The following is a 14875-nucleotide window of genomic DNA, read 5'->3' as shown; positions in this document are numbered from 1 at the left end:
GAGAAACAGAGAGCGATAGGCCCTGAATCTCTACACATCTCTTTACTTTCCTCACTCCCCCTCTCTTTCTCCTGCACTTAAAAGTGTAACGGTGCTTTTGGTCTGAAATACTGCCAATGTCTGCTTGACCCTCTCTGGTCCTGTCGCTCCTTAGTGGCACAGGTGATGTGTGCATGTGTGTGTAAAGTGTTTTAAAGGGGTGGTTGACTGTTTTTTTTCTAGGCTTGATTGTGTTTATGGGGTGCAGTCTAACATGTGTTCATGCTTCGTTTTAAAAAAAACGCATTATTTTTCACATAATTTACCTTTATTCCACACCTCTCTGTCCCTTCTCTGACAAACGCCTCGATTATTTCCTGTTTTTATGACGCCCCTCCCTCAGAAATACGTGATGGGCTCTGATTGGTTAGCTGGTCCAATGTGTTGTGATTCGCTAAACTGCCTCTAGTGTGCGTCTAAACGTCCTGCCCCTCAGCTCAGCGGCATGTGCTCCGGTTGTATTGTAAACAGTGGCGTCGTCTATATTGCTTATCAATTTGAGCCTGATTGAGACACAGAGAATATTAGTGAAGAGGATCACGCAGAACCTGTGCAAGCACGGCTCTTAATGGTAATGTTTGTTTGTTGTTGTCTCATACTTTTAGATACGCTGTTGTTTGTAAATTCTACTGCTTCTGTTAGCTTTTAATATACGGTTTTATTCTGATTAAAACTTTAATACAGCACAGCAACGCGCATCCATGTATAATGTCCAGCTTCTCATTGCTGTGTGAAAATAAGTGAATAATTGGAACAGTTTGTTGGAGCTGATCTGACGATCTGAATGAGAGAATGAGAGAGAGCGAGAGAGAGAGAGATGCAGAGCGTGTGCAGAGCAAGGAGACGCGAGGAACAGGATTGAGAACCGCTGCTTTATAACATTGATTTTGATTTGTGAATCCATTAGAATTGTCAGAAGACAGAATCGCGATTCATATATGAATAGATTTTTACGTGCACCCCTAGTTTTCTCTTTCTCTTCTCTAAAGCAGCACAGCATGGCCTCGCCCCTTCGTTACATGTTCCCAAGGGCGGGGTTTATCTGGGTTTGTGACGTATCGGAAAGTAACTCGTTGTAGTCCCTTACTAGTCGTTTTTGTAGGCACTAAACTGCCAGAATTTTAAAAGACAATATCTCCGTTTGCGTTGAACTTTCAGCGCTGCAACTTTGCAGATATTGTTTATGCTCAAACAGCAACATTACACACTAACTAACGTAAAAAAAGTGAAATCCCAATCAACCACTCCTTTAAAACCTAGACGTCATTGAATATGGAGCTGCTGAGATGTGAGAAAGCTTGAGCTCACCATGCCGCACACACACACTCCTCTGGGGTCCTCAAAAGAGGACAAGAATCCAATTTTCAATTTACAGTGGAGTGGGAAATGTGGCCATCCCTTGAGGGCCTGAAGCATCCATCACCCTTGCTTTCTACACAGTGGGTGGAAAGGTGGCCGTGTACGAGTATTTGTGTTTATGTGTTTCCATGTGTGTCTGAGATCCATTAGTTGGAAAAATGTGAGGTGGTGAAGAGAGCTGTTCCTCAACTCTAAGGCCACACACTTACTTAAATGTGACTTACTTGAATTACTCTAAATGAGAACATATCACCCCACATGCCTCTTAAATGGATAATCCACACAAAAATGAAAATTGTCATTCCATAGCCGTATACTGTACATTTCTTTCATCTACAGAACACACACAAACACACAAAAATATATTTTGAAAGATGTTGGCTACCAGTTTCAACCACTGTATAATGGAAGTCAATGGGAACCAAAATTGTTTGGTTACCAACATTCTTCAAAATATCTTACTTTCCACAGTCCTAAGTAGTTAATAAATAATGACAGAATTTTCATTTTTGGGGGGGCTACCCCTTTAAACAGCATCTAGTACACATACTGTACATCCTTTATATGATCCTCAGGAGTTTGTCTACCTGTACATACAGGACAGTGCAGGAGGGTTGTACTCACATGCTATGAAGCACACACCAACCACAGTGAGGATCTCCAGATCCCAGACACTCTTTACAGGATGAGTACTGCTCGCAGGCCTCCACTGGGACACGGGTCAGCTGCAAACAGAGAAACAGAGAAGTTAGACTATGTGTGGAGTGAGACTTTGATTCATTTATGTCTCTCTTAAGGTGTGTTCCCACTGACTACAACATTGGAGACAGACAAGATAAACTTGTCTCAACTGTGCCTCATCGCAAAAGTTCATACTGTCAAATCTCATTGAAAATTAAAGCTGCAAGCAGTGTTGAAAGGGCCCTTGCACCCGGCCTCACCACCACCCAGTGGCGTTAGGAAAACCGCGAATGGTCAGTAATATGCATTTGTGTGGCAAATATAGGAGGAATAATGTCAAAGTCATTTATATGTGCCAAACTTCCTGCTGACAGCTGTTGGCACTATGACTATAACTGAATATTGGCATGTAGATGTCTTTAGGCCAAGACCCTTACCAAAATGTGAAATCTAGTGCAGATTGGACATTGCATGTTTAAGTTAGTGTAAACCAAGACATTTCCTATTGCCAGCAGGTGGCGCTATAATTAAAACAGAATATTGGCCTTTAGATGTGTTCAGGCCAGGACTCTTATCAAACATGTGAATTTTGGGGCTGGTCGGACATTTGTATGGCTGAGTTACAACAATTATTCCATGGTGAAACTTCGAACTTTGTCACACCGCCACTGACACACCCTTCAACGAAATCTCAAGATCTACGCAATTTAATGTCACAAAGTGCTTTAGATTACACTGACCAAATTTGGTGTTGATCTGTTTAAATCTCTAGGAGGAATTTGTTTAAATACAACACCTGAAATGGCAAAATAGGCAGACTTCCTGTTGGGTTTCGGACTTCGTACCTGGAGACTTTTTTTGTAGGTACTGGTGTGTTACTTGTGTCTACCGAATTTTGTACATGTATGTGAAACACAGCTTGAGGGGCACTTCGTTGATATTTTATAGGAGGCGCTATTGAGCCATTTTGCCACACTCACTTCTGAAACCCATATCAGATGTAAATTTTCGCAACTTCTGGTATGTGTGCAAAGTTTTATGAGTTTGATCATGTTTAGGCCCTCAAAAATGTGATTCATTTTGGAGAAGAAGAAGAAACTGAACAATTCCAAAAGGGTCCTCGGGCCCTAATTAACACTTTCCAGGTGTTCAATAAAATGTGTGGATAGAATGGCATTCCTCACTATTTTAATTAATCTTTATATAAAAAAAATCATCTGCTGATATTTAAAATGAAGACTTATTTTTCTCCCTCTAAAAACCATCATTAAACTGGTAATAGTTTGTACATTAACTCAAACAGAAAGCAAAGAGACTTGCAGAGAGGTTCACGAGAACACACATGTACACATCTGCTAAATGTGGCATTTCGTCACACACAGCGGGATAAAGATGTGCCGAGAGAGCTCATCCTGGGACGTCAACTTCAGCTAGTGCATCTTACCGTTTACAGCCAATTAGCACTTGAGAGAAGGAGAGGCGCTGTGGAGCTGATGGGAAACAAACCGAACAGAGCCGAACCAAAGATGTAAGAGCTGGGACGGCAAGGACCCTCTGCCATTCCTGTCTCCATGGATACGGCCCGGAGCCCTCAGTTTTCTTTTGCTTTGATTGATGACTTGTCACTGGTGGATGACTACTGTCAATCACAGCTTAGATGACAGCCGATAGGTCCAGAGCGGTCAGGCAGGACGAATGACAGACGACATCATTACTGGCCTCACCACAGAGGCATTTTTATTTTTTAAGAAAGAAATGGGCCTTTTTTCCATTTCAGTCAGGCTCAAGAGTGAGACGGTGTTTTAAGATTGAGAAGATTTGACTATAACATTTATATAAGAGCAGAGTGACCAGTCGCAGTGAATCAGGGCTCATATTTAAGCACTTCGCTCTTGTTCTGTTGTCAGTGCTCATCCATCAGCGTGTTTACTGCTTTCTGTGTTTTGAAGTTCTGTCAAACTCTTTCTCTTTCTGGAACATTCTTACAGATATCGCAGCGACATTTACGTGAAATAATTTGGACACATGACACAAACGATACAGAGTTCAAAACAATGCAGAAAAACTAAATCAAGAATGTCATGACGCCCATTCAGGTGGTAAACTTTTTGCGAGGGGATGTGAGGTCATTTCAGCATTCGTGGAGTTATTTTATTGTCAGTGTTTTCTCAAACTACCCAGAAGAAAATTCTAGACTGAATTATCTACTGTTTTTTTTTTTTTTTTTACAAAGGCACCTGATATGATTAAATACTCCAACCCAAATTGACATTTTAAGAGTGTACAAGGAGAACAAATCATTCTGAAAATCTCTTTTGACTACTGCTAAATGCCTTAGGGCTACTATTGGCCACTAATGACAATTTAGGTATTAGGCACAATGGAAATGAATAACATGAATAAAATTACACGCCCGGCCCATCACAGAGACTGGAAGCTCGCAAGAAAATAGGGAAGAGAAAAAATGAAAACTGCTGGGTTCAGTGTCAAAATTTGGAACGGTCTCATATGATTGTGCAAGTACAGGGCAATCTTTTGGTATTAACAGTGGTGGGCTGTCAGGGGAAGCAGGGCCTTCTCTGCTGGCCCTATAAAAAATAAAATTGTGTGAAAAATGCTTTTATTGATTATTTAGGTATCATTTTCATTTGTGTAATGTCCACAAAATTGCCCATGATTAGTTTAGTTGCGGTTGAACTGGAATATCCTACATAAAAAAAGTCTGGAGGCCAGCACTACAGATAGTACCCTTTTGTTGAAAGATGTCACATTTGATTTATTTACGAGCATTAGTGACAGAATAATCAGCCAATCAAATTTTGACGTTCAACGACAGCCCGCCCTATGGGTCTAGCTACGTGCCCAGTGCTAGACCACCCCTTCAGGAACGAAAGTGAAATTCAATGGAAAGAAAACGACAGACGCAGTCATCAGCGCCTGCACCAGATCTTTTTGCCAATCTACTAAAAACGCCTTTTCAAGGCGCTCTTTTGCAAACAAAAGAGAATAACTGAGAAAGGAAGACCAACACCCTAACCGAATTCGCTAACAAAGGCCAGCAAAGCTTTTATGCGCCATTTCAAAGATTGCAACTATGAGTGGCTAACAGCTAGCACCGAGCAAGTTATTTTGTTGACCGTGTTTACTTTTTAATACGAGTAAAGGGACATGGAATGACAGACCCATGGACTTTATTTACAAGTGACTAGGGATGTTCATTTTGGTTATTTTGGTTATACATTAAAAATACTAACATTTGTTTTCCGGGGATTAATTTTACATGCGCAAAAAGCAGTAAACAACCCTAACCTTTTACAATTCCGATTATCTTCATGACTAGTTGCTTCCACTGTTAGAAGGGGGAAAAAAAAGGAAAAAAAATCAAGTGATTGCTCCAGCGCCGCATGCGCGCGCACGGTTAAGCATTCAACTTTGACAATACAGCCTGTTCATTATCATTATAAAAAAACAATCAGTCAAACATATGGAAAAAAAAAAAAAACACTGCTCAGTTTAAATATGTAGTAAAATGTGCCGTTAAATTATCACCGTACCGCCGTGAAGTTATGCAAAACATTTTGTTTTAAGTGGATATTGGAACGCGAGTGAAGTAGGCCTGTACATAAAAGGTAAATAATATTTTGGCATTCAAATACATCGGAAACATTTGATTTTGTGTCGAACGAGAGACCCAACATTGGTTTCAGTTTCGTTTTAGCCTTAATTCGTTTTGGTTTGTCGCTATAGCTTCTTACATTTAATTCATGTTCTTTTCTGAATAGCCTACTGTTAATTGAAAGGATTTGCTGTGGAGTGAGGGGAACTAAAATAGCATAGCTATGTTTACAGCGTTTATTATAATATTTGTAATTCGCGTCGGCCTATTTCTGAATGAAATAAAATGCGCCTTATAGGCGACTTATGTTTTTTTTTATCTCTCTAAAAAACTTTTTTTGTTGTTGTTGTTGTTGTTTTTATACGCGTAGCTTATTTTAACCATGCAGTAAACCTTTGAAAATCTTGATAAATTACTGAAAAAAATTAATAAGTGACTTTAAACCGTTTAACTGATTGTATCAATCGGTCAAAATTCTTAACGGTCGGTTAACGGTTAAACGGTTAAAATGAACATCCCTACAAGTGACAGGTGAGTGCTTTATTATTTGATGAATATTGTATCATGCACATTGTTATGGAGGTGTACGTGGTGCGTTGATAATACTGTGGTGTGGTGTGTGGATGTCCAGCGTTTGTACAGTTTTGCTGCTTTGGGCGCGTCATCATTAGAGTGACGTGAATGTGCATGGCGGATTACTTTTACTGATCCATGGAGGGAAATTTACTCTACATTTAACCCACCCTAATCTAGCCTACCGTTGAAATTGTTGATCAGCTGTCATTGTTGTTGAGAGCCTGTGTGCGGCATAATATGTGCATTATATGCATATGGCTGCATTAGCTGTAACAGAGATGTGTAAGATGTGTACATGTAGTTTACAGTTGCTTACTGAAGGCCCTGACTGAAACCCCACGGTACGCCACTGGGTATTAATGGGCAATAGAATTAACTAAAGGACAAATTTAAGTTGAATGTAAATGTTTACATTCAGAGAAACATTGACTTATGTTACAATAAGCGCTTAAGAGTTAAATTACTCAACATAGCTCTGTAAATAAAGTCTTAAACTGGCCTTTTGACACATTTTGAGAAAGACAAGATGAAAAATATCTTTCACTAGGCTCCGCTGTCTAAAAGCACATCCATTTAAACCATATCTAATATCGCCCTCTGATTTCTCCATCCTAAGGCTCTTACAGTAACATTTTGACCGGGATTTACAGAAAATATCTTAGACTTTTCTAAGAAAATGTGAGAAAGAAAGAAAAAAGCAGTCCTCTGAATGGCTTAAAAGGGATAGCTACATTTACAGCTATTAGAGAAAGATAAAGAGAAAGCAATAGGTGAAAAAGAGAGACCAGGAGGTTGCGACTGACAGAGGGCATCCTTTGGAAGAGTGCTCCAGATGGCACGATCTCAAAGCCGTGTGCAAGTCTGAGGTTCTAAATCCAAAAGAAAAGTCATTTCTCTCTTGTCACGCACACATGATGCCTGTCAGCTGGTCTTGGTGCCGCCACAAAGCCCCCCGTTTCTCCCCAGCTGCACACCTGAATTCTCTTCCTCCATTTCACAGCTATGAAGAGGTAAATTATCAGGCATTGTGATAGAGCGCCTGCCTTAGCATAGGGGGCCTGAGAGACTGCAGGTTAGGCCTTGGTGAGCAGAGAGGGAGATTGACTCTCATTACCTTTAGAAAATGATAAGGGTTTAGGAGCCACCCGTGAAATTCTCCCCTCTGATATGACCGGTTTTCTTCCTATTTATGAAAGAGCTTGTTGCGCTTGTGGAAAGGTCGGTCTCGCTCTGTACGTGTGTGTGTGCGTGGGAAATCACAGACTGTGAAGGCAAGAGCTTTCACAAAGCATCAGATCTGTATGCAACAGGCACACATGACTGATAAAAAAAAATATGAAATTAATAAGACCAACCGACAGATGAAATATATAATCTCATGTGCGAGTACGGATGTGTGTGCGTGTTCATACTTCCTCCATTCAGCTAGGCATAAACCCTATCATCACATGATGTGAAAAGCAGCCTATTTTTAGGGCAGAAGCAGAGCCATCTGTCTGCACACCTCTTTTTTTAATAATAATACTGATAATACAAGATTTTCACATTTTCTGAAGAATATGAGAGTGGTGCCTGCCCATGTAAAACCCACTGCTATAATGCTAGCATGCTTGACAGGGTGTTGCAATGCTATTGCTAAGGCGTTGTGAGTGTGTTGCTAGGTTAGTCTGGATCATTTTTGGCCCAAATAGAGACTCGACCCTCAAGTCAAAAATTACATTCACATCTCTAGATTGTGCAGTAACCTTAAAGGTCAAGTGTGTCATTTCTGTGCTAATAGGTTCACCAAACACATAGGCAAAAATAATGACTGCTTTCAAAGAGGTTTTCCAAACACCCAACTTCAATTAGTGAAAGTATTTTAACAGACAAAATCAGCATATTGCCTTGGTTAGTAACAGGTTAGTAACAAGTTCTCACTGTACATTAAATATATTATGAACAACAACGATTATTTTTTAGCAGAACCAGTGTTAACTGATTCACAAACAAATGATTCATTTAAACCAGTCCTCTTAACAAACCATTGTAAAGTCACATGTTCTGAACGGAAATTTAACTGCAACTGTAATTTTTTGTAAAAGTAGAAGGTTCTCTGTATAATTTATCAGCTGAGAGTATAACCAGAATAGACAATATAACTATAAGAGATATATCCAAATGAATCAAATTGAATCAAAATTTAAAATTGAATCAAAAATCAAATCAGATTAAAAAAATCTTCAGAATTAAATCAGGAATTGCATCATTCTAGGTAGCATATATTCCACGCATTTCCTGTTAGATGCAGCGAGCGAGTCTATGAATAGCGCACTCCGCTGGTGTAGAGAGGATGTGCGCTCTCTGCCGTCGCTAACACATGACTGTGAATTCTGCACTGTGTCTCAGCGGCCCAGAACAGAGTGTGCTTTAACACACTCCCCACGGCGATAGGGAGAGACGGAGACAACAGGAGAAGGAAGAAGACAAATGTGTCCAGAAAGAGGACTTCCCGCTGCCCTCCCGAGCTGGAAAAGGAGCGGCTCCGACTCAGGAATCTCATTATGTCGTAAATCCGCTAGATTATTAGTCATTTATCTGAGAGCTCTGTAAGAGGATTGAGACCAGCAGATAATGAGGCAAACTGACAAATGACACTGCCCAACAGATTAATGCAGCCGTTAACTCAGAGAGGGGCATCTCTCGTTCTCTTTCAAAAAACTAGCTGCCTACGAAGACAGCATTTTAAGGCATCATAGGCGCATTCTTGATGGTAGGTATGTTGTGGAACAGAGTGCACATGTTAATAAAACCATATGAGAGCTTCCATAATGATGGCTATAGGATGACACACTGCATGTCAAATTAAAAGTGGGATGAGAAGCTGTTTTGTAATACCTGGTCATTAAAGTCTGCTTTAATCACCCTACTAACCTAATCAAACATAAAGTCCTCTTCCATTTCTCTCTTCTCTTGAAATCCGTCAGTAAATCCCACAGACCTGACTGACTGGCAGAGTTTCTCAGTCGTCTCGGTGCTGAGCTGTGGTTTATTATGGAGTCTAATCCACTGGGCTCATCTGTAGCTCAACGATCCTCTGCTGGCATTAACAAACTTCCTCTGACTCACTGAGAGCCATTTCTTTTTTAGCTCCTTTGTACATCTACGAAAGTTCAAGGCATACTGATGCTGAACTAGCATGAAAGGTGACAATACATGGCTGCGTTTTAAAACCTTGTAAGCTGCTATCTAGACAGCATTTTTTGGCACCATGTATGTGTTTATACAATCAAACCGAATGTTTGAATTTGCTTGAGATGGCTAAGTTGGACACTCAGACTTGAGAAACCAATGTACAAGACTATGTGACTGGGTCAGGTTTTATTAATTAATCAATTAAAATTTTCTTGAAAGGTTTCTGTAAATGTTAGGTTTATGGGTAGGGGATAAATATATATCATCTCAGTATGAAAACAAAAGTTTCCACCATGATTAAAAAAAATGTGTGCATGAGACAGCTGCCTTTATCAGAGGCATAATGCAGTGTTTGCAAGAAACGATGAGTCAAAGAATCAACAGGCTTCAGGAAAACATTGTTGTCTTGTGACAGAACAATATTTGCCATACAACACACTAAGATTGACCTAGCCAATCACCTGCTGAACAAACATTAGCTGAGCTTCAGCCAATCACAGACAAGCTCTATTATCGCTAGGGATAAGACAGCACAAAAATAAATAAATACATCAAATAAAATAAAAGTTTAAATAAGCACAAAAACTGTAGCTAACACCAACAAAAGCACACACTCATATTTAAATGAAATATTCCCTCGGACACACACACACACACGTATCCTTCCCTTTCTGTATTTCCCAATTTTGGATGTATAACCACCAGTCAAGCAGAAGACAGATGACAACATCCCATCATAACTGATTTATGAAATGAATCCATCAATGTCCATCTTAAATGAATCTCACTGCTAACGCACACACGCAGAGCACGGCTGACGAGAAATATCGCTGTCATTTGGGTATCAGAGGAGGTCATGAAAAGTGCATTTATATGTGTATAGGGAGCGTGTCAGTGGAAGATGAAAGCTGGTAATATGAGCTGTGATTTTCTTGTCTCTCATGATAACAAACACAGCAGAGATGTTGCGACATTAATAACAACGTCTCATTAACACACATAACATGCAATACAGTTACACACAATTTTGAGATAAAAATACACCCCTCATTAAAGCATCTACAGTTTACATACATATGCACTAACACATTTATATATATATATATATATATATATATATATATATATATATATATATATATATATATATATATATATATATATATATATATATATATATATATATATATATATATATATATATATATATATATATATATATATATATATATATATATATATATATATATATATACCATTGTGGAACCTCCTATTGACATCTATTGCTCAAAGCAATTCAGCTGATGTTGGGCCGCTTTGTGAGAATCAAGAATGGCTTACTTATAGTCATGACTTCGTATTGGTACTGAAATATAACATAAATTGGAAAGATTTTTTAGATGAAGCTAGAATAACTGTATCCCTACAATATCAGGTGATTTCCCTCATAGCATTTTTCTGGAGACATTTGGTCAAAATCTGACACATCTTTCCCTAAAACCGCAGCGGGTGCTCAGGTCTGGTAGCTGGTCATAGTCATGGTTAAACAGGCTGTGCCCTGCGAGGCCTTGGGGGGCTTCACAGACGGAAAATGCAATTACGTGTGCTGTGAACCCAGCCACTCTGTGTGCTAACTGGATTTACATTCAGGCCTTGATACTCCACTCCCGGCCGTCACAAACATATCAGAGCTGATTCTATCCAGACGACATCATTAGGCCTACAGGCACCAAACCCAGGAACCACATCACTAAACACACTATAATAGATCTGGGCAGCCACACACACGCACACACACATACACATACACATATGCTGAACTAACAACACTCTCCCTCTTACTTTTTATTGCTTTCATCCAAACAGGGACATATTATAGACTTTAGTTTTTAAAGGTGAAGCGGATGATTTTTGTGCTACTAGTGGCACAATTTTTACATTGGTTGGTTAAACTCACACCATGTTGCTGTGTCAGGTCACTCAAACGAGTTATGAGAACAACACAGCTTTGTTTACATGCTTTGGGGAATCAACCAAGGAAAAGTCTTACTACTGCTGCAAGTGTCGGAATTACTGTAATTACGAAATAGTAACTTAGAGATTCTACTTGGAGCTGTTTAAGGCATCGGACTCAGAAGTGTTTAGTTTCTATGGTAACCCTAATAATGAGTCAACGTGCAGCTTTGCTGATCATGACAGCAAAATACTTGAATTATTACATTAGTCCTCCTATATGCGCTCAAAGTTTTTAACAATGAAAAAACACGATAGGTAGCATCAGCTAATAAAACAGTATATAGTATAAATGTGCAGCATTAAACTATTATTTAGCCTACAATGTAGGCCTACTACAGTTACAGTAAAATCTTTTTACAAAATGTTACAACTTTTCAATAGCTGCGTTTCCATTACCTTAAAATTGTGCAAATTGAAATTGCAAATACGCCTAATGGAAATACATCAATTTCGCAAAAACTCACATATATATCGCAAAAAAGTTTTTACTCGCATAAGGTGGTTTTTCAGGCAATTCAAAAAAGGAATAGGCTATATAGCAAAACTGCATTTTTTTCGCATTGACAGGTCACCTGGCGTACGTAAAAATCACATGATCATCCTTTAATTACTATAACCTCCAAGAAACACCTCATACGTGGCTGCTTTGTATAAGGGGTTTTCCTTGCCATTAATGCTTGGATGGATAACCCCTTATTTACACTGAACACGTCTGCAGCGCATTACAGCTCCGACACGGCCACTCTAGTCAGTGCTTGTGTTTATACCAGCTGCACCGCGGCACGTAAGAATCCCAGAAGCAGCTCTCCACACTGCATTGCTAAAGATACACGGATACGTCTTCTTCGATTAAAGATAATGGCTAGGGCTGTGGCTGTGATATACGTAAACCTACCAACATGTGTCGCCATGACTTAATGCAAGATGAAAAAAACTTACGTTTTAGACGCATAACATTGGTTAATGGAAACGCTACCATTTTGCAATAGTTTTTTGTCGACATGTATAAAATATCGCAAAACTTTAGTGCAAATCTGTAATGGAAACTCACCTGAGATTCACAGTCAGAGCTTTGATGAAGTTAAAAACTCTGAATTTTACGTGAAAGTGGGGTAAACTAGTTGGAAGCTTATTACTATGATAATTTTCAATATATGGCAGTTATAGTATGCTAATTACTACGGATATAATGCAAACGCAGCATTACATTTGTCTCTGAACATTAAGCTGACATAGGAGAACTTCAAATACTGTAAATATTTAATATAATTATTTTACACACTTTGCATTAAAAAACAATTACATTTCACCTTAAAATAAAACTGTCTGCAATTGATACAGAGCAACCCTAGCCCTATTTCTGAAGAAACAAAAAAGTTAAATTAAATTGAACTTTTGTCCCCAAAGTTCTATATATCCACACACACACTTGTTTCATGTGTTTTTTTATATGTGCGCTTGCAAACTGGTATTTGTGCTCACTCAGAACTCCTTTAATCAAAATCAGCATTTCAGGAGAACTTCCTCTGCTCTCGTTGATTAAAAATCCTCCGAAATTGCACCAAAAGCATCCAGAGGTCCTGAATACTTCTATTCACTCAAACACAATGGGCTGCGGTCTAAGTAGGCCACTGCAATATCACAACGAAATGTTCTCAAGATCCCGATATCACACTGAGGGATTGGTGGCGAATACCGCATATAGGACCGCCGTTAAACGGCAGCTCGTAACTGAAATTAAAGGTCATCTTTATTAAACCTGTTCTGATGAGGTGGCAGATGCCTTATCCCACCTATGAATGCCCAGATCTGATCTGCAACGAAAGAGTTTGACTTTGAGCTGTTTGGCTGGTGTGAGACACGCTTTAAATTATTAACACATATACTACCTGCAGTTTCAACTTTCCCTACATGAATTATGAATATGCTGCAAGCATGAGAGTGTAGAGAAGTCACTGTCTACAGCCTGCTTTGTGACATAGCTGTTATGAGAAACACAGACACAAAAAATCAATTTAATCTCCCTGAAAATAAGGAAAAAGAGCATTGATTCTTTAGATTCAAATGAAGCCACTGAAGTAGCACTTGTCTTAAATTGCGGACAGAACGTTCTAGGACAGGACAAAGGCCCAGGCGTACGCGGTCACCTCTGCGCGCTTCACACAAAAGACTGATTCGAAGATCCGGTGTAAAATGACAGTAAACTGCGGGAGAGAAAAACACAACTTCCATTTGGATGGTACTGACAGAACAAAAGGCTTTAATGTGCCAAGACCGGCAATTTGTGTAACTCCATTGAGCTCTGAACCTCCCTGTCATTCATTTAATGCAGGAGGAACTATAGCTGAGGCCTCTGTCATTAGCGCTCCCAGCTGTCCCTCTGACCACACACACGCAGCTGATGCTGACATTGTCTAAAGTTACAATAAAAACACTTAGCCCTAGAAGAAAGGATGACAAACGTGGACAAAAAGCCAAGTGCAATAATTAGCTGCGAGCTCTGATAACTGTAATCTGCATCACTCTCAACAGACAGTCTGGCCCCTTTCCTTAAAAAGACGCATTTATCTTGCTGTTTAAAATGATACAGGAAAGTAGCCAGATTTAATTAGAGGGATAATCAGGGGATTAATTAGAAAGAGAGAGTAAGAGAGGGAGAGAGAAAGAAACAGAGAGACTTCGAAGAAAAAAAGTGATCAGTAAAGGTAAAAGTGAAAAAAGTAAATTAAGTCACCTTATAATTTATAATACAAAGTAAAAAATGTCCCCAACTATTCTAATTCATTAAAAATATTTAAATTATCAATATTATTATCAAAGATCTTATTCATTATCCAAGTGTACCACCTTTATAATTCATGAATTATCTTATAAAAACAAACTAAAATGTCTCTTTTTAGTTCAAAGCAAGAATAGAATTTCCAACTGTATTTCTTGATGTCAGTCACTTTGAATTTATGTAGGCAAAAGCCACAATAAAGTGCAATAGTGTCCGCCAACTTTTTCACCATCCTTGGTTGTCAAAGTATTTTTCCCATAGGGATTTTGTCTTAGTTCAAGAGTTATAAGCCATTAACCCAACCTAAACCCAATATAAATCAAAACTATACTGTATACTATTGATTTAAATATGCTTATTCTGTATGTAGATCATTTGCTTGTTTTGATTCTCTGATTTGGGCAGATTTTCTTTTGGAAAAATCAGGGGTATTGAAAGGCCGGGACACACCAAGCAGACTTCAAAGAACTAGCGGTGACGAAAGCCGACGGTGTTGTCGCCTCGCGTCTGCATATCAGTAATGTTGATAACTTTAATCATTTTAAGCGGCTCATGTTGTTATGAAAACATTCGCGTATTAGAATGATTGGGAAAGATTACGTAACATTTAAATAGCCTTCTGTCTGTACTGCCTT

General features: G+C 39.0%; 1 protein-coding gene across 1 annotated transcript in view; it reads right to left on the bottom strand.

Moving 5' to 3' along the window:
- Nucleotides 1–14875, bottom strand: part of plxna4 (plexin A4) — a 220393-nt gene that overhangs the window by 91160 nt on the left and 114358 nt on the right. The window contains 1 exon segment of the mRNA XM_058773276.1: nt 2023–2123. Within this exon segment, the coding sequence (XP_058629259.1) occupies nt 2023–2123 (101 nt within the window).

Source organism: Onychostoma macrolepis, chromosome 04 (assembly GCF_012432095.1).
Source record: "Onychostoma macrolepis isolate SWU-2019 chromosome 04, ASM1243209v1, whole genome shotgun sequence".
Lineage (NCBI taxonomy): Eukaryota > Metazoa > Chordata > Actinopteri > Cypriniformes > Cyprinidae > Onychostoma > Onychostoma macrolepis.
Note: the sequence above shows the minus strand (reverse complement) of the source record. Positions and strands in the feature narration are given on the sequence as shown.